Below are 24,556 nucleotides of genomic sequence, written 5' to 3'. Positions count from 1 at the left end.
TATATTTTTATGATTTAATGACTTAATTTTTTAAAAAAAATATTAGTAACTTTTGAAATTTTAATATTTGTATCTAAATATTAGGAGGTGTCCCATTATTTTTTTTCAAATGACAAAAAATACAAATATATTTTGGATTTTTCCAATTATGAACTCTTTTGAATTTTTTTTGCTTCTCTAATAAAATATATATCTACATCTCTTACTTCGAGAGAGTTTTTTCCTAATATATTATTTGCACTTGAATTTTCATATATTTTCTCCTAATTTTTATATCAAGTAATTATATCAATTAATTTTAAAATCAATATATACATCACATCTAGTTTAATCACTCCATTTTTTATTCATGCAACGCGTTCGTTATCCACGTGCAATACACGTATTTTGCTACTAGTAATTATAAATATTTGGGTGAGTCTCATGTGAGACTATCTCACGGATCATAATCTGTGAGACGGATCAACCTCACCAATATTCACAATAAAAAGTAATACTCTTAGCATAAAAAGTTATACTTTTTCATGGATGACCTCAAATAAAGATATGTCTCATAAAATACGACCCGTGAGACCGTCTCACATAAGTTTTTGCCTAAATATTTAGGTTTGTATAGTGTTTCACACATATTAAGAATGTTATTGAAAAAGAAATTTTTACAAATAAATTTACATTTTATCATTTATTTAATGAATGTTTTAGTAATTAAATAAACAAATTAGTAACTAAAAAATAAATTAAATAGAAATATATTGGTAAAAGAGTAGAACTATTATATATTTGAGAGAAAAAAAATTATCTTAGATAATATGAGATGGAGGAAGTAACTGATAATTTCTGGAAGTAGGAAAACAAGATTTGAATAATTTTATCAATAGACTGATAGAAATTATGAGGAGCTTTCCAATAAAAACAAATGTGGAATGGAGAGTGGATCGACTTGTCAAAGTCAAAGTCTTGCACTCATCCCATTCCACCATTCCCCATTTCCATCTTCGATCTCCGCCGACCATTACAAAAAGTGCGTGAGGATTCTTCGGGAACTCAACAATGGCTAGAACCAACTTCTTCTCAGCTTTCCTTCTCTTCTTGGGAATGGCAACTCTTCCACCAACTTTTAGCCTTCGCTGCGCCTCTCCCGCCTCCTGCAACTCTCTTATCGACTACGTCTCTCCCAATGCCACCACTCTCTCCTCCATTCAGACCCTTTTCACACTCCCAATCTCTCTTCCATTCTCGCCGCCAACAACCTTCCCCTCTCCACCCTACCTACCTACCCTGTAGCCTCCAAACAGATCATCAAGATTCTCTTCCCCTGCATCTGCACCAACGGCACCGGGATATCCAACGGCCTCCCATCATACACCGTGATCCATGGAGACGGTCTCTATCACATCGCGGCGGAGGTGTTCTCAGGATTGATCACCGTTTCACAAATCCAGACGGCTAACAACATATCAAACCCAGATCTGATTCTCGAGGGACAGAAGCTTTCGATACCGCTGCCCTGCAGCTGTGATGATGTGGATGGGCAGAAGGTGGTGCACTATGGACACGTGGTGCCCAAGGGGAGCTCCGTGGAGGGAATTGCCCAGGAGTTTAATACTTCACAGGATACGCTGCTGCGACTCAATAATTTGAATAGTTCCGAAGAACTCCTGGCTGGCAGTATTCTAGATGTGCCACTTAGAGGTATACTTGTCAACTGTAGCGATCAAGATTGGTTAGCAGATATAAATATTTGCTGATTGGTGGTTTTTTTGTCGAAACACAACTTGTTCTTCGACGATCAAGAATAATTCGATGGACTACAACTTGCTCGTTCCCAATGACACATACGCGCTCACTGCCAACAACTGTGTGGTGTGCAAATGTGATGCTGCACTACAGTGGGTGTGAGTCATGAGTCCAATCCGATCCATAAAGTTTCATTAATATAATATAATGTATAATTTATTGGTTGGCACGCAGGCTACAATGTGTACCTTCAGATCGGTTGAAAACGGGTGCTGGTTCATGCCCCTCAGTCCTGTGCGAGGGTCCTGGAAACTTGTCTATCGGAAACAGCACGTCTTCGGGTTGCAATCGCACCACCTGTTCCTATGCTGGATACAACAACCAAACCATTCTAACCACGCTGGTTTTGAACTCCACTTGCCCAGCTGTTGGTGGTGGGTGAACAATGCATACATACAGATACATTTACTGTACTTTTATATATAAATGGATAAATTCTAAAATTCTCATCTATTTTTCAAACATTTCAGGTGGTGGTGGCGGTGGCGATAAATCACTGGCTGTGAGGTTGCAGGGTTGGAGGCATATGCTGTTGCTGTTTCTAATTTTTACGGTGAGTGTGTGGCACATGTAAGATGAGATGGAATTGTTGTCCGTGAGTTGTGGTTTTATAGGGTGTAGCAGAAGGGATAATTTCTTTGTATTCTTATATCATTTCTGCGAAGATAATGTTTTTTTATGAGACGGTTTTGTATATTTTTATTCGTAAGACTTATTAATCTTATTATATTTATAATAAAAAATAATATTTTTGAATAAAAATAATATTTTTTATGAACAATTCAAATAAAAAATTAGTGTCACATCTATAAAATCGTCTCACATAAGTTTTTATGTTATAAGTTCATATAATAATAATACCAGTTGAGGATTTCTTCTTTTATCTTATAATGTTATATAAAAAAGGTAAAAATTTGTGTGAGATGGTCTTACACATCCTATTTTGTGAGGCGAATATCTTATTTGGGTAATCCATGAAAAAATATTACTTGCTAAGAGTATTACTTTTTATTGTGAATATCGATATAGTTGATCCGTCTCACTGATAAAGATTCGTAAGATCGTCTCACAAGAGACCTACTCATAAAATAAATCTTTCAAATAGATTCAAAAAGGAAACCATTTTATGTTTCCCGAATTGCCCTTCCAATATTTTTTTTTGTTACAACTCCTTTTCAATATTATATTTGTCAAATTTGCACTCGGCTCCCTCGTTAGTTTTTATAATTATGATATGACATTTATCTAATATAAATCGATTAATTAAAAAAGTTGTACACGTACATAGCCGCATGTATCAGTACATTAGTATATTTAATTATTAAAATAGGTTTTCAAAAATAAAATTTGAACTTTTTATAAAGAGAGGATGACTCAAAGAGCGTTCAATTTAGATGCCCGCTACTTGCAAGTAGTGCATCGATGGACATCGTTTCTCAAAGATGATTGTATGGGTCTCATGGATACTAATATGTGAGATGTGTCAGTCCTACTTTTACAATAAAAAGTAATACTCTTAGAGTGTGTTTGGTTGGTGTGATTAACCAATGATAAATAAATAATCATACTTTTATCTAATGTTTGGTTCAACTTTTAAGATATATTAATAATCCTTTTGACTTGGTTTAAAATCTAATTTTATGATTAATTGTTTGATTATTAATCTAATAAATTAGGTGGGATAAATAATCATCACACCACAAATGACTTTTTTCTCCTTCTCTTATTTCAAAACCCTACTCACACCATAAATTAATTTTAATAAATGTAAATTATAATTATAAATATTTAATTATCTATCAAATTATTTTAAAAATATTTACAATTATTTTAAAAAAACAATAATATTATAATTATTACTAAACTTTATTTAACATTAACATTGAAAATATTATTACTATTTTAATTATTAAAGTAATTGCATATTCACATATTTATTTCTAATAAATATATTTAAATTAATTTTGATAAATGTAAATTATAATTACAAATATTTAATTAGCTATCCAATTATTTTAAGAATATATGTCTAATTAATATTTGGGGCATTTTGGTCATTGCAATAAAATTTACAAAATTAATCCATCATTTTAATATCATACCAAACACCATGTTATTTATCCCTCATACTATTAATCTATATATCTCATTTTTAATCACTCTAATTATTAATCATTCACTTATCCTATCACACCAACCAAACACACCTTATAATAAAAAATTATACTTTTTCATGGATAATCTAAATAAGAAATCCGTCTCACAAATTCGACCCGTGAGACCGTCTCACACAAGTTTTTGCCAAGATCATTTGTATGATGGTGGTTTAATTTGCAAGTAAGATATTTTCCCACGATGGTAATTTGAGGAGGTACCTTTTATGTCGACGGAAAGGATGAACGAGTAACAATATGTTGCATCAAAATACGATGATCGGATCTGAGGATTCCGCAAAGATTGGTTTCTGCAATTTTGACTTTCCGGCTCTGCGGAGAGATTTTCTTTTTCCTCGAGCAATTGCAGTCCTTGGGCAGATTGCAAGCTTATGAGGCAGGAGAACAAAAAAGAATCGTTGAGTCTGCAAACAGTGATTCAGTACGAATCAGAAATCTATATATTTTTTTTAATTCTTCATTCAACAGGTATAAAACTATGTGTGGGATTTAATTTCGTTTCTTTAAAAATACAAAAACAAACCCAATAAAATAACTCGAACCGATAATCAAGCTAATTTATTTAATAGAATCGAATCGAACTAACCAAAAATATAATTGTGTATCAAAGCAAAGAGTGTGATGACTTCACCTTAAGATGAAGCTGCTCCGACACTCGATTTGGCATAGTATAGAAGAGAAAAAGTACATAAATTCTTGCATATGAAAAGCGTATGAAGGACATTTCTTGATAAAAGTTGGATGCTTTTTATTTATAGGTGGATAATCCTAATTAATATGAAAGTTTATTAAATAAGACAATCAAATCCATGCATATACATGTAATATTCTGAAATATCTCCAAAATATAATAAAAGATTTGAAATCCATATAGTCAACTTTCATTTTAAAAGGGGAAAATTGATAAATTTGCCTTATAAGTTTGCCGATTTTGGGTTTTGGTCTGGCATATGTGTCACTTTTGATTTATGTCTGATATCTTTCTATTATGTAGATTTTTAGTCTTTTTTTTACCTAATTTTCACGGCGGTCGGTGAGCTGATATTTTTTCCTTAGTGATGTGTAAACTTTGAATTATAGGTTTTACTACATCACACATAATGTGTAATTTAACATTTGATGAGTTGATATTTTTTCTTAGTGATGTGTAAACTTTGAATTATAGGTTTTACTACATCACACATAATGAGTAATTTAACATATACATCACATCTTCCCTCCCATATCCATCCGCATAAGCTTTTATTTAGAGAAAGCAAATCATTAATTTTCTATCAACAAATCCCTAAATTTCTAAGAAGATAAGTTATTTTACACGAGATTATGATGTCATCTATTTCTGAAAGATGAATGTTGTTTTGTAAACGTGAAAAAAGAGTACAATTAAGGTTTTTTTGGACAAGTGATAATGCAAAATAAAGGTTTCACGGCTGTCAAAATTTGAGGGTGAGTGCCTTGTTTTTTCAATACTTTGATTTTACATCTTTCTCGTGCTTTGATTTTTATGCTCCAGTACTAATTTCTTTGGTGAAACCTATTACTTTCTATGGCAGAGTGGTGGGATGTGATTTTTTCGCATGAAATATCCACCACTGTGTCATATGTCGATAACTATAATTCTGGACTTAGAATGAAAACTAGCTATTCTCAAAGTTTACAAGAAAGAAACTAAAAAACATAATCGAAATTTGAAGTTCTTACTTACTGGATCATGATTGATTTTCATTTTTTGCTATTTGGGTTATTGGATAATTTCTTAGAATTAATGTATTCTTATTTTGTAAGAACTCAATTTATGAGAATGAATGTTTTGGGTTATTATGCTATGCATAGAAGTTTCATTATAATGTGGGTCTTATGACATATTGGTGTTTTGTAGAAAATGCAATGTGAAATATGTATTAACTCTTATGTTTTCCAAGTCTTTTTCTCATATGACATTGATAATATAAAATTATTGTTGCCAATATCAATTATATGTCACAAAAGATTGTTTGTGGTTAACGGGTTATTCAGTGTGTGGATGCACATACTTTTTTCTTATGTACCTACACTTTTGGCATCTCAAAACAATAACAATTTATGGCTTTTATCAAGTCTTGTGTATTGGTTTGTGGCTGTAATGTTTTAAAGTTAAAAACAGAGATAACATGATAAGAGGCAGAAAGGATGAAACCTATTACAAGAGCTTGTTCACTCATTACAAAAGATTGTTCAAACATACTCAATGTACATGTTCATTTCTCTAGAAGTTTCAAATCTTTACACAGTTCCTCTTCAAATGTTTGTCATTTTCGATCACCATAAAACCTATCACGCCCCGAGCCCAGGCTCGCGCCTGCGTCATTACACAATGGATCCCTATAGCAATTATTTCATATTCGTCTTCGCTTTTACGAAAATGATTAACATAAGTTTCTATAAAAGTCCATTGTACCTCATTATAAACTCATTTTAAATCTTTAATTTTTAAGATGTGGTACAAGGGTATCAGAACCACCCCTCCTTCAGAACGCGACGTCCTCGTCGCAGCCTGACCACTTGATCCACCAGCACCGAGAATCTAGAGGTGGCTCCTACAGGTTCAAGAGGTGGCTCCCGTCATGTAGCACTTTGCCCCGTAGGTTCAAGAGGTGGCTCTCATGCACGTAGCATTTTGCCCCGCATAGCACTTACTTCTCGGTGTTCCATGCTGGTGACCAGCTCTGATACCATTCTGTCACGCCCCGAGCCCAGGCCTGCGCCTGCGTGACTGCACAATGGGCCCCTATAACAACTATTTTGTATTCGTCCTAACTTTTACGAAAACGATTAATTCAAGTTGCTATAGAAATCCATTGTAGCTCGTTATAAACTCATTCTAAATCTTTAATTTTTAAGATGTAGCACAAGAATATCACAAAACCAGTATTAACATTTGTATAACAACTCATTGGATGCTTAAGGATTAAAGATTGCATATCATATGTAAGTGGTGGTAGATGAAGATAAAACGTAGATCGAATCCGAATTCCATGTAACATAATTTCTCTTTTATTAGAAAGTTGGAGATTTTTTGTTCGAGAAAATTAGATTTTTCTCAACGTAAATGTCGGTGTATATGGAAAAGAAGATGTGCTCACTTGCCCTTCAATAAAAGTCACAAAAACTCGATGGATAAGGGAGAGAAGATGTGCTCACTTTCCCTCCAATAAAAGTCTCAAAAACTCATGTGAAACAAATATTTTATTTGGATTATTTATAAAAATGTATTATTTTTATGTCAAAAAATATTATTTTTTATTGTAAATATAGATAATGTTGACACACCTTAAAAGAGATCTATTCAATAAAAGTTTATGTATATTTTAAATTTCACACTATGTATGATATGACAAAGGCAAAAACTTATGTGAGACGGTCTCACGGTTCGTATTTGTGAGAAGGATCTCTTATTTGGATTATCCATGAAAAAATATTACATTTTATGCAAGAATATTACTTTTTATTGTGAATATGAGTAGGGTTGATCCGTCTCACGGATTAAGATCCATGAGACGGTCTCATATGAGACTCACTCTTGACAAAACCCACTATTCAAAGTTTACATATCACAATTGAAAAAAGTTACTTAAGCAGTTGTGATGAAAATTGAGTAAAAAAGATCAAATATTTACATAATGGAAAGATGTCGGAAGTAAATCAAATGTGACAAAGATGTCATACTAAAAACCAAAAGTGACAAATTTATATGACCAATCTATTAATTTTCTCGTTTAAAATTTAAAACAAAACTTTTTTTATGACCATTTTTTCTACGAACCGCAAACGTGTGTCAGTGTCACAAACAACTAATTGCCTAGTTATGTTTTAAGAGCACCCACATTGGGTGTTAAAGGGGTGTTAACACCCACTCTCCAATGTGAGTGGGCGTTATAACGTCAACTCACATGAGAGAGAGGGTTGGGCGTTCATATGTATGAACGCCCGTGTGTCAGATTATTTTTTTTAAAATTTCAAATTCAAAAACCGTCGCTATTAGCGACGGCTATGTAGAAACTGTCGCCGATTTACTGTCACGCGGGCCCCACGTGTTTTCAATTATTTTAATTATATTTTATATTTAACGAACGGTCAAAAATTTTTGCCATTTAGTGACGGTTTTATAAACGCCGTCGCTTTTTGCGACGGATTTTCAAAAACCGTCGCTACACGTTGTTAATTTTAGTTTAAAGTATCCGTTGGTGAATATAGTCGTTGGAATATAGCCGTTGCAAATTTTAATATAAATAGACACCTTGTACTATACAATTTTTCATTCTACAAACATATCATTTGGCAAAAAGATACACTTGAATTTGTTTCCTCCAAAATGTCTCAATATTCCAGTAGTTCAACATCTAGCTCGACAAGTGAAAACGAAGTCCAAGTTTGTCACGCCCCGAGACCGGGGTTAGTCGACACCGGCGTTATTCAACAATCATTTAATTACTAAACAACAAGCCTCGTAGTACAGTATAAACCAAAACCAGTTTATATATCTTAAATACCATAAAAATGGAATAGTCTTTACAAATAGTAACTCTGAAAACGATAAAAATCTGCGGAAGCGTTTCTAACTTGAATTAAAACTCACAATAACACATTCTTCTTAATTAAAATTCTTCATGCGTCCACTATCAGTCCAAAAAATGGTGTCTGATTCTTCTTTCTCTATTTCTTCTTCTGATTTATCTCGGAGGGTAGAGTAAGGGGTGAGTGATATGGTCGTCACTCAGCAAGTGGGGGCCGTTCGAGTACAATAAAAACAACATGCAATTTTCGAAATATACATACCATGCAAACATAGTTCATACCACGTGCGCATCATTAACCCGACACTGAGATTCATCTACTTTCAATGGTTTACTGATATCAGTCCCTAATTTTTACTCCTCTAAGGGGACGAGGCCGTATAGCGGTTATCTCCCCCACTGCGTAAGGGTACGTATGGTTGGGATTCCCACTCATATCAAGTTGAATTCTCACAGTGTCAAAACATTTACATCATGCCAAAAACATCGTAACCAGAAGAGTGTAGAAGAAGAATTGTACTCGCCCGAATTTTTCAAAAATGCGAAAATAAATGCACCGAAAATATACAGTTTAAAACAAGCCCACTTACCTTAAATTTCTTGAAGAAAAACGTGAAAACTCCGGTGGCTGGACTGCGGCAGCGCTTCGCTGTGCTCGAAAATCCCAAGTAACTAGGGGGGAATTCTCGAAAATTTGGAGAAAAGAGGTGTGATTTTCGAGACACTGAGCCCTCTTATTTATAGGAGTTGACTGCTATCCTGATCGTGTATCAAATCACGTTTGAATCTGAATCAAATCTCCATCTAAAATCGTGATCAAATCTACATTTATTCTTTATCCTAAATTTCGAATTGTATGTATATATCCCAAGGATAATTTTCGAAATTATGCATTGCCCAGTCTGCAAAATTTCGACTTTTATGTCTAATTCCCAATATTCGGTAGATTTTTGACTTCCTAAAATAATAAAAATTATATTTCTTAAATCCCACAAATTTGCTTACTTAAATCCGAAATTTAGCGGTATTTTTCCACAAATAATATTTGGATTATTTTTCCTAAAATCCCGGTAGTTGAACTTTTAAATATTTCCCAAGACTGCATTTATCGCGTAGACTCTCCCTACTATTTTCGAAAATCCTTAACAAATCTTCCAATATTATTTTCGAAAATTACATGATAAAATCCTCAAGATTTTTAGTTCCAAGATTGGATTATCTTCTTGCTTAAATCTTGATCCAGGTGTATCAAATCTTAGATCTGTATCCGGTAAAATTCTGCATATCTCAATTTCTGAAAACAAATATACACGATATTATTTAAATTCTTGAGTAAAATTATTGTATCCGGTAGAATTATCCAATCTAAAAATTACAACTACTATCACGATAAAATCGAGATCTCGGATTTTACAAAGTTGAAGTTGATGACGAAGATTATGATCCGGGGAAAGAGCTAATGTCATTGATGCTTCAACAAAGTCGACAAATAGTTGAATCATGTCAAAGTAATAACGTGATGCGGCGAAGAAGAAGGTTCATCCAAAGAAATCGTGAAGCCGGGCATGCGAGGCTCTTCAATGATTATTTCTCCACAAACCCGGTGTATCCAGATCAAATATTTCGAAGACGATTTCGCATGCGAAAAGAGTTATTCTTTCGAATAATGAATGCACTTGAGGAGCGTTCACCGTATTTTCAGCAAAGGGACGATGCTGCGAGAAGAAAAGGCTTGTCACCACTACAAAAATGCACATCTGCAATTCGTCAATTGGCGTATGGAGTCCCGGCCGACCATCTTGACGAGTACCTACGCATGGGTGAATCAACTGCCATCAAGTGTCTTTTCAAGTTCTGCGGATATGTGGTCGAACTATTTAGTGATCGATATTTGAGAAGGCCAAATGCTGATGATGTTCAACGTCTTCTTCAAATGCATGATGAAAGGCACGGGTTCCCTGGAATGTTGGGCAGTCTTGATTGCATGCATTGGGAATGGAAAAATTGCCCAGTTGCTTGGAAAGGCCAGTTTACAAGAGGCCATGGGTCACCGACAATCGTGCTTGAAGCGGTCGCGTCTCAAGACTTGTGGATATGTCATGCATTCTTTGGTGTCGCCGGTTCACGTAATGATCTTAACGTGTTGTACGAATCTCCCATATTCAATAACGTCTTGCAAGGGAATGCACCAGAGATTAATTTCATGGTCAACGAGACTCAATATACGAAGGGGTATTATTTAACAGATGGAATATATCCGGAATGGGCCACTTTCGTTAAGGCTTTTCCTTGCCCGGAGGATCCCAAGAGGAGGCTTTTTAAGGAAAGACAAGAGTCTGCAAGAAAAGATGTTGAACGAGCATTTGGGGTGCTCCAAGCTCGATGGGCAATTGTCAGAGGTCCAGCTCGTTATTGGTACAGAAAAAGGTTAAAATATATTATGTTAGCATGCATTATTTTACATAACATGATTGTCGAAAATGAGGGGGTTCACGTGACAAATTGGTACAACGATGAAGGTGACGAACCCGCACAACCTGTCCAGGGCTCAAACCGAGGATTTCGTGAATATCTTCAAACAAATTCCGAAATACGTGACACTCATGTGCATCACCAACTTCGTGCCGACTTAGTTGAACATATTTGGTCAAAATACAACAACAATCCTTGAATTAGTATTTTGCATCTTCTGTTAAATTTAATTTATTTTCTTTTATTTTTATGCAAGTGTTATTTATTATTATATGTTGTACCGTTTTATTTTAGGTTTATAATAAATTTTTAATTTTAAGTAAATGACACTTATAAAGTTAAATTATTTTACGTATTGAATATATAAAAACAAATTATTATTAATATAAAATAATAATAATTTAAATTTCTTAAAAAATTGAAATTGAATTTATTTAATGTAAAATAAGAGTAGGATGAATGAGTGGACAGCGGGACCCATAAATAATGAGTGTGAATGTTAAAATGAATGTGGGAGAATAGATGTGTTAATGTAATGTGGATGTGGCATGTGGACCCCACGATTTTTGATGAGGTTGTGGGTGTTATAACATCCACCAATACGGATGCTCTAATTAAGAGTATGTCATCTAATTATTGGAAAAAAAAGATTACAAATTTGTAAGATTAAAACCTAATGCTATATGTACTATATTAAAAACCAAACTTATTTATACTCAATTTGTACTACTCACACTTTACTTTAAAAATAAAATAAAAATAATTGTAAGTAAAAAAAAAATTATATTTTATAATTGATTATTATTTTTTTAAGTTTATAGATTAGACAAAAACTTGTGTGAGACGGTCTCATGAGTCGTATTTTATGAGACATAAATATTCTTTTTATGCTAAAAGTATTTACTTTTTATTGTGAATATCGGTAGAATTGATCCATCTAATAGATAAAGATTTGTGAGATCGGCTCAGAAGAAACCCACCCAATAAATTATTACTCCTATTTGTATTTTGTGTCAACGTGTATAAATACATACCTACATATCTACGTATATCATCAAAAAATATACACCTTCTCCATCTCCTCCATGTTTTTCGACCAACGGTGTAATTCCATCTCCTCTTCATTGCGATTCACACAGGCTGTGATATAGGGGAGAAAACTAGGGTTAGGGGTTTATCCTTTTGTTGATTCAATTCAATGGGCGAGTCAAGCTTCTGCGCCAGCGGAGGTGAAGAGGTCAATATCAACATTCGGTGCTCCAACGGCAATAAGTTTTCACTGCGAACCACTCTACAGTCCACGGTGGGGGAATTCAAAGCTGTATTAGCGCAGAACTGCGATGTGCCAGCTGAACAACAACGTTTGATTTACAAAGGTCGGATCTTGAAAGACGACCAAACCCTCCTCATATACGGTACACTATTCCTCATGGAGTTTTATCTTTGTATTCAAATTTATGGAATCATGTGGCAACAACTTGTATTTTTGAAGTTTTTTGGGTGCGACATCATTAGAAGCTGATAAATTATACTTGTTGGATGTTTCCTAGGCTCTGTATGCTTGAATGTTTTCTATTTGTTGTTGATCTTGTCATTTGACGTGAATTTTGTGGGATGATTTTGTGTCAAATGAATAAATTCAGGTAGAATCAGAGTGTTGAATAATGGATTGTTGAAGCATTTGTTTTTAATTGCATCCATTTGGGAGGAAAGATAAATGGCACCATCATTTGTTCTGATTTGTCCATCTTTGAAAGTGTTATTGTAGCACATTGATAATGTTAAGGACGTTCAACAGTAGCCAGTGGAGATTGCATTTGAAACGCACCAGGGTTATTTTGCTAATAGAGAAAAATATGTATCCAGATACGACAAGCAAGTTAGTTTTTGGCATTATTAGACCGCCGCATGCTGCTTATGAAATACGTTTTCATCTTTATGATTCAAAAGCATGTTCTATCTCTAGAATGTCCCATCAGTTGTTGGATGCATGTACATGAGTTACACATTTTTGACATATTCGTTGGCCATATCCAGGTCTAAGTCGTGTAAGCATGTTAACATTACTAGGCATTTCTCTGTGCTATAGAAACTCCCAACTCCCAACTCCCAACTCCCAACTCTGCTACTGAGAATTTGTAATATGTTTTCATGTAGTTCTGCAAAAATGGAGTGTGTGTCAAATGTTTATTTACCATCGATTCCGTTAAGTTTAGTTTGTTTATTTCATCTTTCACACATGTTGTTGGATGATAGATTGAGTATTTATAATGCAAAGAAACTTTATCTTTGAGAGATTTATATAATGGGTATTTATGCATGCAATGGCTGAGAAAAGGGTTATGTATTACAAATTTGGAGGAATAATGGGTATATGGTAATTCATAGTCTACTCCATGAAAAAGGGCTTTTTCTTTGTTAGTAGTGTGTAATCACAGGGGGCAGTGAGAGTATGGTCTTTAATGATTTATGCTTTCCAATTATATTGTATGTCGATTTGTTGGTCGCTTGCAAATTGTGAAATTCATTTCTTTTTTAATTTGGAGCTGCAAAGAATGACTAAAAATTATTGCTTTTTCTTTGATACACAATTATTGAGCATCATCTGTTGATTTATGGATACCGATGCTGATTAACGAGCACTTCTATTTGAATTTTTTCTAAACTTGTCTTTAATTTCTAATATTTTTTTATGTGGATAGAATTTAACTCCGTGTGCATATACTTTGGAAATAAAACTTAGAGTTTTTACATCCTTGGTTGCTTTTGAGTAATCCAGCGATCATCCCCTTGCTCATTTCCTTGATCACTCCATTCACTTTGATGATTGTTGGTCTATTTCTTGTCTTGAATAGGTTTGCAGGCAGATCACACAGTTCATATGGTTCGTGGTTCTGCACCATCTACGGCACCAAACCCTTCTGTTTCTGAGAGCACCAACAGTTCTACTGGTGTGCCACCTGCTCCCAGTAGTAGGAGCTCTGGGATTGCTGATGCAGGTGCTACGTTATTCCCTGGGGTTGATCTTGCGGGACTTAATGGCTCTGGGGTGTCTAGATTATTTGGAACTGGACTCCCTGAGTTTGAACAGGTGCATCAACAACTTACTCAGAACCCTAACATGATGAGAGAGATAATTAATTCCCCTGCGATTCAAAGCCTTATGAACAACCCTGAGATAATGCGCAACTTAATCATGAATAACCCTCAAATGCGTGAGATAATTGACCGGAATCCTGAACTTGCTCATATTCTAAACGATCCCGGAGTCCTTAGACAAACCCTGGAAGTATCTCGGAATCCTGAGTTAATGCGTGAGATGATGCGGAACACTGACAGGGCCATGAGTAACATTGAATCTTCTCCTGAGGGATTCAATATGCTCAGACGAATGTATGAGAATGTCCAAGAACCCTTCTTGAATGCAACAACAATGGGCGCTGGCGCTGATGTGGGATCAAACCCATTTGCTGCCCTCTTGCGGAATCAGGATGCCACTCAAACCAGAGAAGGGACTAATTCTGCAAACACAGGACCTGAAATGGCTTCAGGAACCACCGTCCCGAATACAAATCCACTTCCCAACCCGTGGAGTAATTCCGGTAAGATGAGAATCGGTTTTTAAGAATGTTATATTATGTGATCTGTTTTGCTTCAAAGTTCTGTGACTTAATTTCAAAGCAGAATTAAGGACATATTTAGGCAAGGCCAGTATTTAGCTCTATTTTACAATATTTTTTTCTTTGATAATGTACTGCCATGTTCTTGGTGTTGAGTTCAACTCACCTTAGCATGAAATTTTCGCTAGTTAGCATTTTATATATAGTTTGTTTTTCTTCATTTTCAGTTCTGGGTATGGACAACCTGGAGTAATGATGGTTCTTGTTATTTTCTCATTATTCAATGAGCTTGCCTTTTCCTTCATCTCGTACCTACCTAATCTGTACTATTTTTTTTTGTTTTGTTTGCATTCAGTACGCAACTGCTGTGGATGCCTTTATTGTTTTAATCATGTTTTACTCGTATTTCAACTTTCTTACTTCACATCCTCTTTTGGTTAGGACTAGTTTCTTTGATTATTTTTTCTTCAGGAGTTAGAAATATGTCGATGGATCTCCTGTTAATCTTATTAGGGTCCCAAGTCACTTGTATCTTCTCTATTGCTTTTTTGTTTCTTGTCTTCTTCCATGTATCAGTAATGGACACTATATATGAACTGCTGAATGTGATATTTTAGGAAGTTCTCAGACGAATAATGCTGCAACAACTAACCCAACTGATGATGCGAGACTACCATCAATTCCTGGGTTAGGAGGGCTCGGTGTTCCTGAATTGGAGCGAATGGGCATGCCGGATTCCTCAGCATTCGGTCAGTTATTGCAGAACCCAGCCATGGCACAGATGATGCAGAGTTTTCTTTCTAATCCTCAATACTTGGATCAAGTACTTACCACTGCCACAGTTCAGTATGAACTGATAAGTTAGCCTGCTGTAGATTTAAAACATCCAGTAATTACAACCTGATTGCAGATCCTGAGCTTAAATCCTCAACTTCGGGCTGTACTTGATGTGAACCCTCAGTTAAGAGAAATGATGCAAAACCCTGAAATCATCCGTGAACTGACCTCACCTGAAACGATGCAGGCACGTCTCTATTGACCTCTATACACTTGGGTTTTCTTTTTTCCTTTACACCTTTTTTAGCCGAAATATTCATGTTCAGATGCCTGAAAATCTGATGTGTGTGGAGACTTCCATATGAAAAAATATTTTTGTGAACTATGATAAATTACTTGAGTGCGGCGTCATTTTTATAGAACATTGGTGAAAGTTGCTATTGCTATCATTTTATTGATGTGCTTAGTAAGGTTATTGATAGTTTTATCCACAAGAAATTAATTAATTTCATGAAAATGTTTGTTTGACAATTCAGGACTAAATCACTGACTGACCAAATAGCTTTTACAAATTTAGCATTTATTTCATCATCGGCACTTGTGCTGATTATTGGTAATTCGGTGATTATTTGTTTGCAACACCTTCTGGACAAGATATGTCAGATGTGTATACACTCACACGCACGCACGTGCACAAGCATTATAAGTTTCAGTGAAGGATGTAAGACTGTTGCCATGTTCTCTTAATCTTACCAGTCAATTTTTTTTGCCAGCAAATGATGGCTTTGCAGCAACAACTCTCTCAACTTAGTCGGCAGCAATCAATCCCGTGAGTAGCAAGCAAAGAGTGATTTTGAGTTTTTTTAAAATAATAGATTGTTGGATTCAATTATCTACTTCAATGTTTATTGGCATGCGAGTCCTTTTTCAGGGGATTATCGTTCAAACATTTCATGCAACTTATTATGTCGTCCTTGATTGAACTTGATAACCTTCTTTCCTCTAGAAATTCTATGTAATAGATAATGGAGTTCCCAGGTTTTTTTGGCCCTAGCTAAAAGCATTAGTCATTTTCAATACCTGCAGAGATGTAATTTAAACATTTGCTTATGGGTTATCTAATATTATGTGAAGTTCAATCTTCATGGTTTCGTTTTGATACATGTTCTGTGTGGGTTAACAGAACTGATGTGTTTCTCCCCCGTTGATATTACTTGCAAGATAAATGTATTCAGGTATTGATCAGTTGCTGATTGACCTTTAACTAATTATTAAAGGATGGCCATGTAGTGATGTGCCATCATTGATTAGACAGTGACTTTGTTGTTTAGCTTCTGATTTGGTCTAACATTGATTTTGTCTGGGCTGAAATACTGGTGCATAGATTATTTCCAAATTTATCTGATATCAGACCCACCCTTTTTTTGCATATATGCTCAATTTTACTTCTAGAATTTTTATTGAAGCATATATTAATTCCAACTATTTTTCTAGTGTATTTTCTTGGAACTTACGTGTTCTTTATCTCAGGGGAGGTGTTCGGACTGGTCAGGGTAGAGGTATGAAGCAACGTAAACTCCAACAATTTAGTAAACATTGTCAATAGAAGACAGATACCTGTAATTTCGCATGGACACAATTTCTGGTGTGTTTGGAATGCAGGCATTGAAAATATTATGGGTTTAGACACGCTGATGAACACGTTTGGTGGTCTGAGAGCTGGTAGTTTGACTGCTTCAAATCCGCCTGATGGTTAAAACTCTCTTGCCTTTTTTTGACTGATGCACAATTTCTTTCTATCACAACTCAACATCGAAATTTTCTTGTTCTGCAGTGCCCCCGGAGGAACTGTATTCAACACAGCTGTCACAGCTGCAAGAGATGGGTTTTTTTGACACCGAAGAGAATATCAGAGCACTGTGCGCTACATCAGGAAATGTTCACGCAGCTGTGGAACGACTTTTGGGGAATCCTGGTTGATAGTATTGCGACAGTGTAACGTATATTTTCGTTCTTGGGCCCTGGGACTGGGGAATGTAAGAGAGTGTTACAGCAGATGTCAAATTATATCAGACCACTATGGGTTTTGAGACATGAGAATAAAAACAATTTACTTAGTGCTGGAAGTACCGTACCCCATACTTGACAAACTTGGTATACATATCTAACTAGCTCCTTTCCGATACACTGTACATTCGAAGATCGAAATATACTTGGATCACTTTTCCTGAATCAAGTCCGTTATTAGTTTACAGCATCCAAATTTGGGTTTATGGCTACGACTATAATTTCCGGTTAGGATGATGATATGTAGCTGGGTACAAATAGGTGTACGTGTGAATTCATGTAGAGTTTACTATAAACTCTCCTGTTACCATTTTGAACATCGTTAATTTTCATAATTCTTCGTATGACAGCTCTTGCTCCAAAGCGACAGGCAGAATTGAGGTGTGAGACGTGAAAGAACGAAGACATCTTCACAACATCTAGCTAGTGTAAATAATGGGGTAAAACTGTAAAATAGAATTATACTAATAAATTTTTTTAGGGGCAATTATGTAAGTAGATTCATTCATTTTTTTACATTCATGTTTATAATCGTACGTTTTATGTTAGTATGGATGATGTGACATTCACGTATTGAATATACCGAAATATATGTATATAACATTGTCATCTAGTTGTTAGAATTACACACATTTAATTACTATAATACGCCTAATTAAGACCTAATGATATATGTAATATATAAGACCAAACTTATTTATACTCATTTTGTACTGATCACATTTTACTTTATAAATAAAATAAAAATAAATTTATATTTCATAAGTGATTATTAATATATAATTGATTTTTTTGGACATTCGTCATAAGTATAAATCGTTACTAGTAAAAGAAATAAAACATTACTAAATTTTTTTCAACGGTGTATTTCTACTCCTTTTCCTTGCAATCTACACAGGTTGCCAAACACTCTGTTAGGAAAAAACTAGGGTTAAAGAATTTTCTTTTGTTGATTCAATTTGACGAAAATAATTCAATGGGCGAGTCGAGCGTCTGCGCCAGCGGAGGTGAAGAGGTCAATGTAAACATTCGATGCTCCAACGGCACTAAGTTTTCAGTGCAAACCACTCTACAGTCCACAGTGGGGGAATTCAAAGCTGTATTAGCGCAGAATTGTGATGTGCCAGCTGAACAGCAGCGTTTGATTTACAAAGGTCGGATCTTGAAAGACGACCAAACCCTCCTCATATACGGTATAACATTCGTAATGGAGTTTTTCCGAATTTCTCTTTTTATTTAAATTTACGGAATCGTGTTGCAACAATGTGTATTTTGGACCTTTTTTGGGTGCGACATCACGTAGAAGCAGATGAATTAATACTCGTTGAATGTTTCATGTGATCTGTGTGCTTGGATGTTTCTATTTAGCTGGCCTGATTGTTGATCTTGTCATTTGAGGTGAATTTTGTGGGATATTTTTGTGTCAAATGGATAAATTCTGGTAGAATCAGAGTTCTGAATAATGGATGGTTGAAGCATTTGTCTTTAATTGCATAAATTTGCGACGGATGAATGGCATTGGCATTTACTTTGATTTGTCCGTCTTTGAAAGCCTTATTGTAGCACATTGATAAACGTTATGAAAGTTCAACATTAGCCAGTGGAGATTGCATTTGGAAAGCACCAGGGTTTTGTCTGCTAAAAGAGAAAAATATGTATCCAGATACGACAAGCAAAATTTTGGCATTATTACACCGCCACATATGGCTTATGAAATAATAGAAATATGATTCATCTTTTTGCTCCAAAAGCATGTTCTATCTCTAGAATGTCTCATCAGTTGGATGCCTGCACGCTGCACACTTTTGACCTACTTGTTGGCCATATCCAGGAGAAAGTTGTGTAGGCATGTTAACAGTACTGGGCATTTTTCTGTTCTACTTTCAACTCCCAACTCTGCCACTGAGAATTTATAATATGTTTTCATGTAGTTCTGCAAAAATCGAGTATGTGCAAACATTTATTTACCATTGATTCTGTTAAGTTTAATTTGTTCATTTCATCTTTCACATATGTTGTTGGATGATAGATTATCTATTATATATGCATGCAATGACTACGAAAGGGTCATGTGTTGCAAAATTTGGATGAATAATGGGTACATGGTAAATTCAGAGCCTACTTCATGAAAAAGGACTTTTCATTTGTACGTAGTGTATATCACAAGGGGGATAGTGAGGGTATGATTGTTAATGATTTACGCTCTCCAATTATATGGTATCTTGATTTGTTGGACGCTTGCAAATTGATGATATTTCATTTCTTTGTCAAATTAGGAATTGTTAAGAATGACTAAAGATTATTGTTTTTTGTGTTGTGGGGGCAAGTGCTGTTGATATTGATAAGCAATTAATGAGCATCACCTGTTGATTTATGATTTTGATGCATGATTAATGAGCACTTCTGGTTTTTTTCTTTTTTGTAAACTTGTTTTTTTATGTTTCTGTTGATAGAATTAAACTATGTGTGCATATACTTTGGAAATACAACTTAGAGTTGTTACATCCTTGGTTGCTCTTGAGCAATCCGGCGACCATCCTCTTGCTCATATCCTTGATCTCTCCATTCATTTTGATTATTGTTGGTCTATTTCATGTCATGAACAGGTTTGCAGGCTGATCACACAGTTCATATGGTTCGTGGTTCTGCACCATCTGCAGCACCAAACTCTGCTGCTCCAGCTGCTTCTGAGAGCACCAACAGTACTACTGGTGTTCCACCTGCTCCCAGTAGTAGGAGTTCTGGGATTGCTGATGCAGGTGCTACGTTCTTCCCCGGGGTTGATCTGGGGGCACTTAGTGGCTCTGGGGTGTCTAGATTATTTGGAACTGGACTCCCTGAGTTTGAACAGGTGCAGCAACAACTTACTCAGAATCCTAACATGATGAGAGAGATAATTAACTCCCCTGCAATTCAAAGCCTGATGAACAACCCTGAAATAATGCGCAGCTTAATCATGAGTAACCCTCAAATGCGTGAGATCATTGACCGGAATCCTGAACTTGCCCATATTCTGAACGATCCCGGAGTCCTTAGACAAACCCTGGAAGCAGCTCGGAATCCCGAGTTAATGCGTGAGATGATGCGGAACACTGACAGGGCCATGAGTAACATTGAATCTTCTCCCGAAGGATTTAATATGCTTAGACGCATGTATGAGAATGTCCAGGAACCCTTCTTGAATGCAACAACAATGGATGCTAGCGCTGATGTAGGATCAAACCCTTTTGCTGCCCTCTTGCGGAATCAGGATGCCACTCAAACCAGAGAAGTATCTAATTCTGCAAACACCGAAACTGAAATGGCCTCGGGAACCACGGTCCCGAATGCAAATCCACTTCCCAACCCATGGAGTAATTCCGGTAAGATGAGAACCTTTTTTTTCTGTGAATGTTATGTTAAGTGATCTGTTTTGCATCAAAGTTCCTGTGACTTTTAATTTCTAGGCAGAATTAAGGGCATATTTAGGCGAAGTCAGTATTTAGCTCAGTTGTGCTATAATTTTGTTTTGGTAAGGTACTGCCATAACCTTGTGTTGAGTGCAGCTGACCTAAGCATGACGTTATTGCTAGTTAGCATTTTATATCTAATTTGTTTTTCTTCATTTTCGGTTCTGAGTCTGGTTAACCTGGAGTAATGGCGGTTCTTGTTCTTTTTTCATTATTCAATGAGCTTGGTTTTTCCTCATCTCATTCCTATCAAATCTGTACTACTTTTTTTTTTCTGCAGTTTGATTTATGTTCTCAACTGCTGTGGTGTGCTTAATGATTTTATTGATACAACATTTATTTATGTTTTCCTTGCATTTCAACTTTCTTGCTTCACATCCTCTTTTGGTTAGGACTAGTTTCTTTGACCATTCTTTCTTCAGGGGTTAGAAATTTGTCAACGGATGCTCCTGTTAATCTTATTAGGGTCCAAGTCATTTGTATCCTATTGCCTTTTTGTTTCTTGTCTTCTTTCCGTGTATCAGTAATGGGCACTATATATGAGCTGCTGAATGTGATATTTTAGGAAATTCTCAGACAAATAATACTTCAATATCTAATCCAACTGATGATGCGAGACTACCTTCCATTCCTGGGTTAGGAGGGCTCGGTGTTCCTGAATTGGAGCGAATGGGCATGCCGGATTCCTCAGCATTCGGTCAGTTATTGCAGAACCCAGCCATGGCACAGATGATGCAGAGTTTTCTTTCTAATCCTCAATACTTGGATCAAGTACTTACCACTGCCACAGTTCTGTATGAATTGATAAGTTAGCCTGCTGTAGATTTAAAACATCCTGTAATTACAACCTGATTGCAGATCCTGAACTTAAATCCTCAACTTCGCTCTGTACTTGATGTGAACCCTCAGTTAAGAGAAATGATGCAAAACCCTGAAATTGTACGCGAACTGACCTCACCTGAAACGATGCAGGCATGTCTCGATTGACCTTTATTGACCTTTTCTTCACTTGGGTTTTCTTTTTTCCTTTTCAGCTTTGTCAGCCGAAATATTCATGTTCAGACTTCAGATGTCTGAAAATCTGATGAGTGAGGAGTTTTCCATATGAAAAAAGATGTTGTGAATGGTTTTTTATGGCTTGCAGGTGTATGATAAATTACTTAAGTGTTACATAATTTTTGTAGAACATTCAGGAACGTATACATTCACTATTGCTATCATTTTATTGATGTACTTACTACTTAGTAAGGTTATTGATAGTTTTAACAACAGGAATCAATTTGTTTCATGAAAATGCTTTGACAATTCAGGACTAAATCACTGACTAACCAAATAGTTTTTACAAAATAAGTATTTATTGCATCCTGTGCCAATTATTGGTATTTCAGTGTTTATTTATTTCCAACACCTTCTTGACAAGATATGTTGATGTGTATTCATACAGACAGTCTCACACACAAAAGCATTATGAGTTTCAGTGAAGGATGTAAGACTGTTGTCATTTTCTCTTCTTACCAGACATTTTTTTTGCCAGCAAATGATGGCTTTTCAGCAACAACTCTCTCAACTTAGTCGGCGGCAATCAACCCCGTGAGTAGAAAACAGTGATTTTGAGCTTTTTGGCAAAAGTTTTTAAATAAGTGATTGTTGAATCCAATTATCTACTTCAATGTTTATTGGCATGCAAATCCTTTTACATGTTATTATCATGCAACTTATGTCTGTCGTCCTTGATTGAACCTGATAACCTTTTTTCCTCGAGTAATTCTGTGTAATAGATAATGGAGTTCCCTGGTTTTTTTGGCCCTTGCTAAAAGCATTAGTCTCGTTTCAATACCCGCAGGGATGTAATTTAAACACCTGCTTATGAGTTATCTAATATTATGTGAACTTCAATCTTCATGGTTCATTTTGATACAAGTTCCATGTCGGTTAACAAACCTGATGTTTTTCTCCATCATGGATATTACTTGCAAGATTTATATATTCGGGTTTAGATCGGTTGCTGATTGACCTTCAAACTAATTGTTGAGGGATGGCCATGTAGTGAGGTGCCATCATTGATTAGATTGTGACTTTTTTTTAGCTTCTGATTTTGTCTACATTGATTTTATCTTGGTTTGAAACATTGATGCAAAGATTATTTCCAAAATTTATCTGATATCAACTTGTGGGGGTGCCTTTTGTCCTCGTACATAAACCCTTTCTATTTTTGTTTATGCTCTTGTCTAACATATTACTTTTAGCATTTTTATTGAAGTGTATGTTAATTCCTACTTTCTGTAGTATTTTCTTAAAACTTTCGTGTTCTTTTTCTCAGGGGAGGTGTTCACACTGATCAAGGTAGAGGTATGAAGCAATATAAACTGTAAATCTTACAATTGTGTAAACGTTGTCAATAGCTGATAGGTACTTGTATATTCATATGTACATTTGTGCCCATGCAACTGTAGTCTTCCGGTGCGTGTTTGTGAATGCAGGCATTCAAAATAATATGGGTTTAGACATGCTGATGAACATGTTTGGTGGTCTGGGAGCTGGTAGTTTGACTGCTTCAAATGCGCCTGATGGTTAAAACTCTCATCTCACCTTTTTTTGACTGATACACGGTTCCTTTCTATCACAACTCAACATTGAAATTTTCTTGTTCCTGCAGTGCCCCCGGAGGAACTGTATTCAACACAGCTGTCACAGCTGCAAGAGATGGGTTTTTTTGACACTGAAGAGAATATCAGAGCACTGCGCGCTACATCAGGAAATGTTCACGCAGCTGTGGAACGACTTTTGGGGAATCCTGGTCGATAGTGTCGCGACAGTGTTATGTATATTTTTGTTCTTGGGCCTTGGCACTGGCGATTGTAAGAGTAAATGTTACGGCAGATGTCATATATCAGACCAGTTTGGGTTTTGAGACATGAGAATAAAAACAATTTACTTGTGTGCTGGAAGTACCGTACCCCATACTTGACAAACTTGGAATACATATCTTTCTAATGGTGAATTTTTCAAAAAGTTTGTGCTGTTGGTATATATATTTTTTATTAGTTGTGCCAAATAGACTCATCTGGCAAAAACAAGTACACGATACAATATGGAACTCAAGCGAAATTATTACACACGAAATACGCTTACAACAATTTTCATGAATCAAATCTGATTTTTATTTTGAGGTCCACGATTTCTTGGATTGTCGAAAGTATTATGCATATGTCATTGACACATGCTGCTGCAAATTAAGCATGTTGCATCGGCAGTAATAAACACAAATCTGTTTTGTTGAATATTATTTTTGTCATTCGTATGACAGGCTCATGGTCGTACTCATTAACGTTAACAAGCGGTAAAATATTAGATAATCAATTTAAGATTATAAAACAAGAATGGCTTGCGCACACATTTCAGCTTATTTAATTATGTGTAATTACTTGGAGTTGTCAAACGGCCGTCCTGTCCCGTCATCAAACGGGTGGGACGGATCGCCAATCCGGCGGGTTGGAAAAATCTCAACCAGCTACAGGTTATTGGTTAGACGAGCCAGCCCGTCAAAAATTTAAAAAATATAAAAGCAACACTAATACTTGATATTTCAAACAAAAATACGAGCATTGTTACACATTAACAAATATAAATATCATAATCGAACAAAT

General features: G+C 35.5%; 3 protein-coding genes and 1 long non-coding RNA gene across 15 annotated transcripts; 3 read left to right on the top strand and 1 right to left on the bottom strand.

The window, feature by feature from the left end:
* The first annotated feature begins 841 nt into the window (after window positions 1-841).
* On the top strand, window positions 842-2,571 carry LOC140826875 (lysM domain-containing GPI-anchored protein 2). The gene is given in 5 exon segments (XM_073189403.1): window positions 842-1,216; window positions 1,219-1,692; window positions 1,775-1,895; window positions 1,972-2,171; window positions 2,268-2,571. Coding segments are annotated over 5 exon segments (1,065 nt in total). The 5' UTR covers window positions 842-1,050; the 3' UTR covers window positions 2,372-2,571.
* A 1,683-nt stretch (window positions 2,572-4,254) lies between these two features.
* Window positions 4,255-4,989, bottom strand: LOC140811132 (uncharacterized). Its single transcript, XR_012113438.1, has 2 exons — window positions 4,603-4,989; window positions 4,255-4,375 (listed from the first exon to the last, which is right to left on the bottom strand). It is a non-coding gene; the product is annotated as an uncharacterized lncRNA (long non-coding RNA).
* Window positions 4,990-12,035: 7,046 nt separating this feature from the next.
* On the top strand, window positions 12,036-18,069 carry LOC140826859 (ubiquitin domain-containing protein DSK2b-like). Of its 6 annotated transcripts, none has more exons than XR_012116879.1 (10): window positions 12,036-12,411; window positions 13,852-14,598; window positions 15,234-15,439; window positions 15,527-15,640; window positions 16,167-16,222; window positions 16,924-16,952; window positions 17,056-17,145; window positions 17,228-17,547; window positions 17,649-17,723; window positions 17,811-18,069. XR_012116879.1 is itself a non-coding variant. In XM_073189395.1 (9 exons), the coding sequence occupies exons 1-8, from the start codon at window positions 12,195-12,197 to the stop codon at window positions 17,371-17,373; spliced, it is 1,605 nt and encodes a 534-aa protein (XP_073045496.1). In that variant the 5' UTR covers window positions 12,036-12,194; the 3' UTR covers window positions 17,374-17,393; window positions 17,811-18,069. The 6 variants fall into 6 exon arrangements, 1 of the variants encoding a protein (XP_073045496.1); XR_012116878.1 differs by having other exon boundaries at window positions 17,642-17,723; XR_012116880.1 differs by lacking the exon at window positions 17,649-17,723.
* A 252-nt stretch (window positions 18,070-18,321) lies between these two features.
* LOC140826826 (ubiquitin domain-containing protein DSK2b-like) lies at window positions 18,322-23,847 on the top strand. 7 transcript variants are annotated; one of them, XM_073189352.1, is made up of 8 exons: window positions 18,322-18,653; window positions 20,067-20,822; window positions 21,550-21,680; window positions 21,768-21,881; window positions 22,444-22,499; window positions 23,230-23,258; window positions 23,390-23,479; window positions 23,566-23,847. In XM_073189352.1, the coding sequence occupies exons 1-8, from the start codon at window positions 18,437-18,439 to the stop codon at window positions 23,712-23,714; spliced, it is 1,542 nt and encodes a 513-aa protein (XP_073045453.1). In that variant the 5' UTR covers window positions 18,322-18,436; the 3' UTR covers window positions 23,715-23,847. The 7 variants fall into 7 exon arrangements, 6 of the variants coding, with proteins under 6 accessions (XP_073045453.1, XP_073045448.1, XP_073045441.1 ...); XR_012116875.1 differs by having other exon boundaries at window positions 18,323-18,653; window positions 21,475-21,680; window positions 22,428-22,499; window positions 23,566-23,686; XM_073189347.1 differs by having other exon boundaries at window positions 18,323-18,653; window positions 21,475-21,680; window positions 23,230-23,252.
* Window positions 23,848-24,556: the final 709 nt, after the last annotated feature.

This window comes from Primulina eburnea, chromosome 1 (assembly GCF_022965805.1).
Source record: "Primulina eburnea isolate SZY01 chromosome 1, ASM2296580v1, whole genome shotgun sequence".
Taxonomy (NCBI): Eukaryota; Viridiplantae; Streptophyta; class Magnoliopsida; order Lamiales; family Gesneriaceae; genus Primulina; species Primulina eburnea.
This window is presented reverse-complemented; position numbering and strand designations above follow the sequence as displayed.

Excerpts from the sequence above, each read along its gene's own strand:
- LOC140826826 (XM_073189340.1), top strand. The coding sequence starts at position 18,437 with ATGGGCGAGTCGAGCGTCTGCGCCAGCGGAGGTGAAGAGGTCAATGTA. Across the intron at positions 18,654-20,066 it reads CCAAACCCTCCTCATATACG|GTTTGCAGGCTGATCACACA; the intron begins GTATAACATTCG and ends TGTCATGAACAG. Across the intron at positions 23,259-23,389 it reads TCACACTGATCAAGGTAGAG|GCATTCAAAATAATATGGGT; the intron begins GTATGAAGCAAT and ends TTGTGAATGCAG.
- LOC140826859 (XM_073189395.1), top strand. The coding sequence starts at position 12,195 with ATGGGCGAGTCAAGCTTCTGCGCCAGCGGAGGTGAAGAGGTCAATATC. Across the intron at positions 16,223-16,923 it reads AGTCGGCAGCAATCAATCCC|GGGAGGTGTTCGGACTGGTC; the intron begins GTGAGTAGCAAG and ends TCTTTATCTCAG. Across the intron at positions 17,146-17,227 it reads TGCTTCAAATCCGCCTGATG|TGCCCCCGGAGGAACTGTAT; the intron begins GTTAAAACTCTC and ends CTTGTTCTGCAG.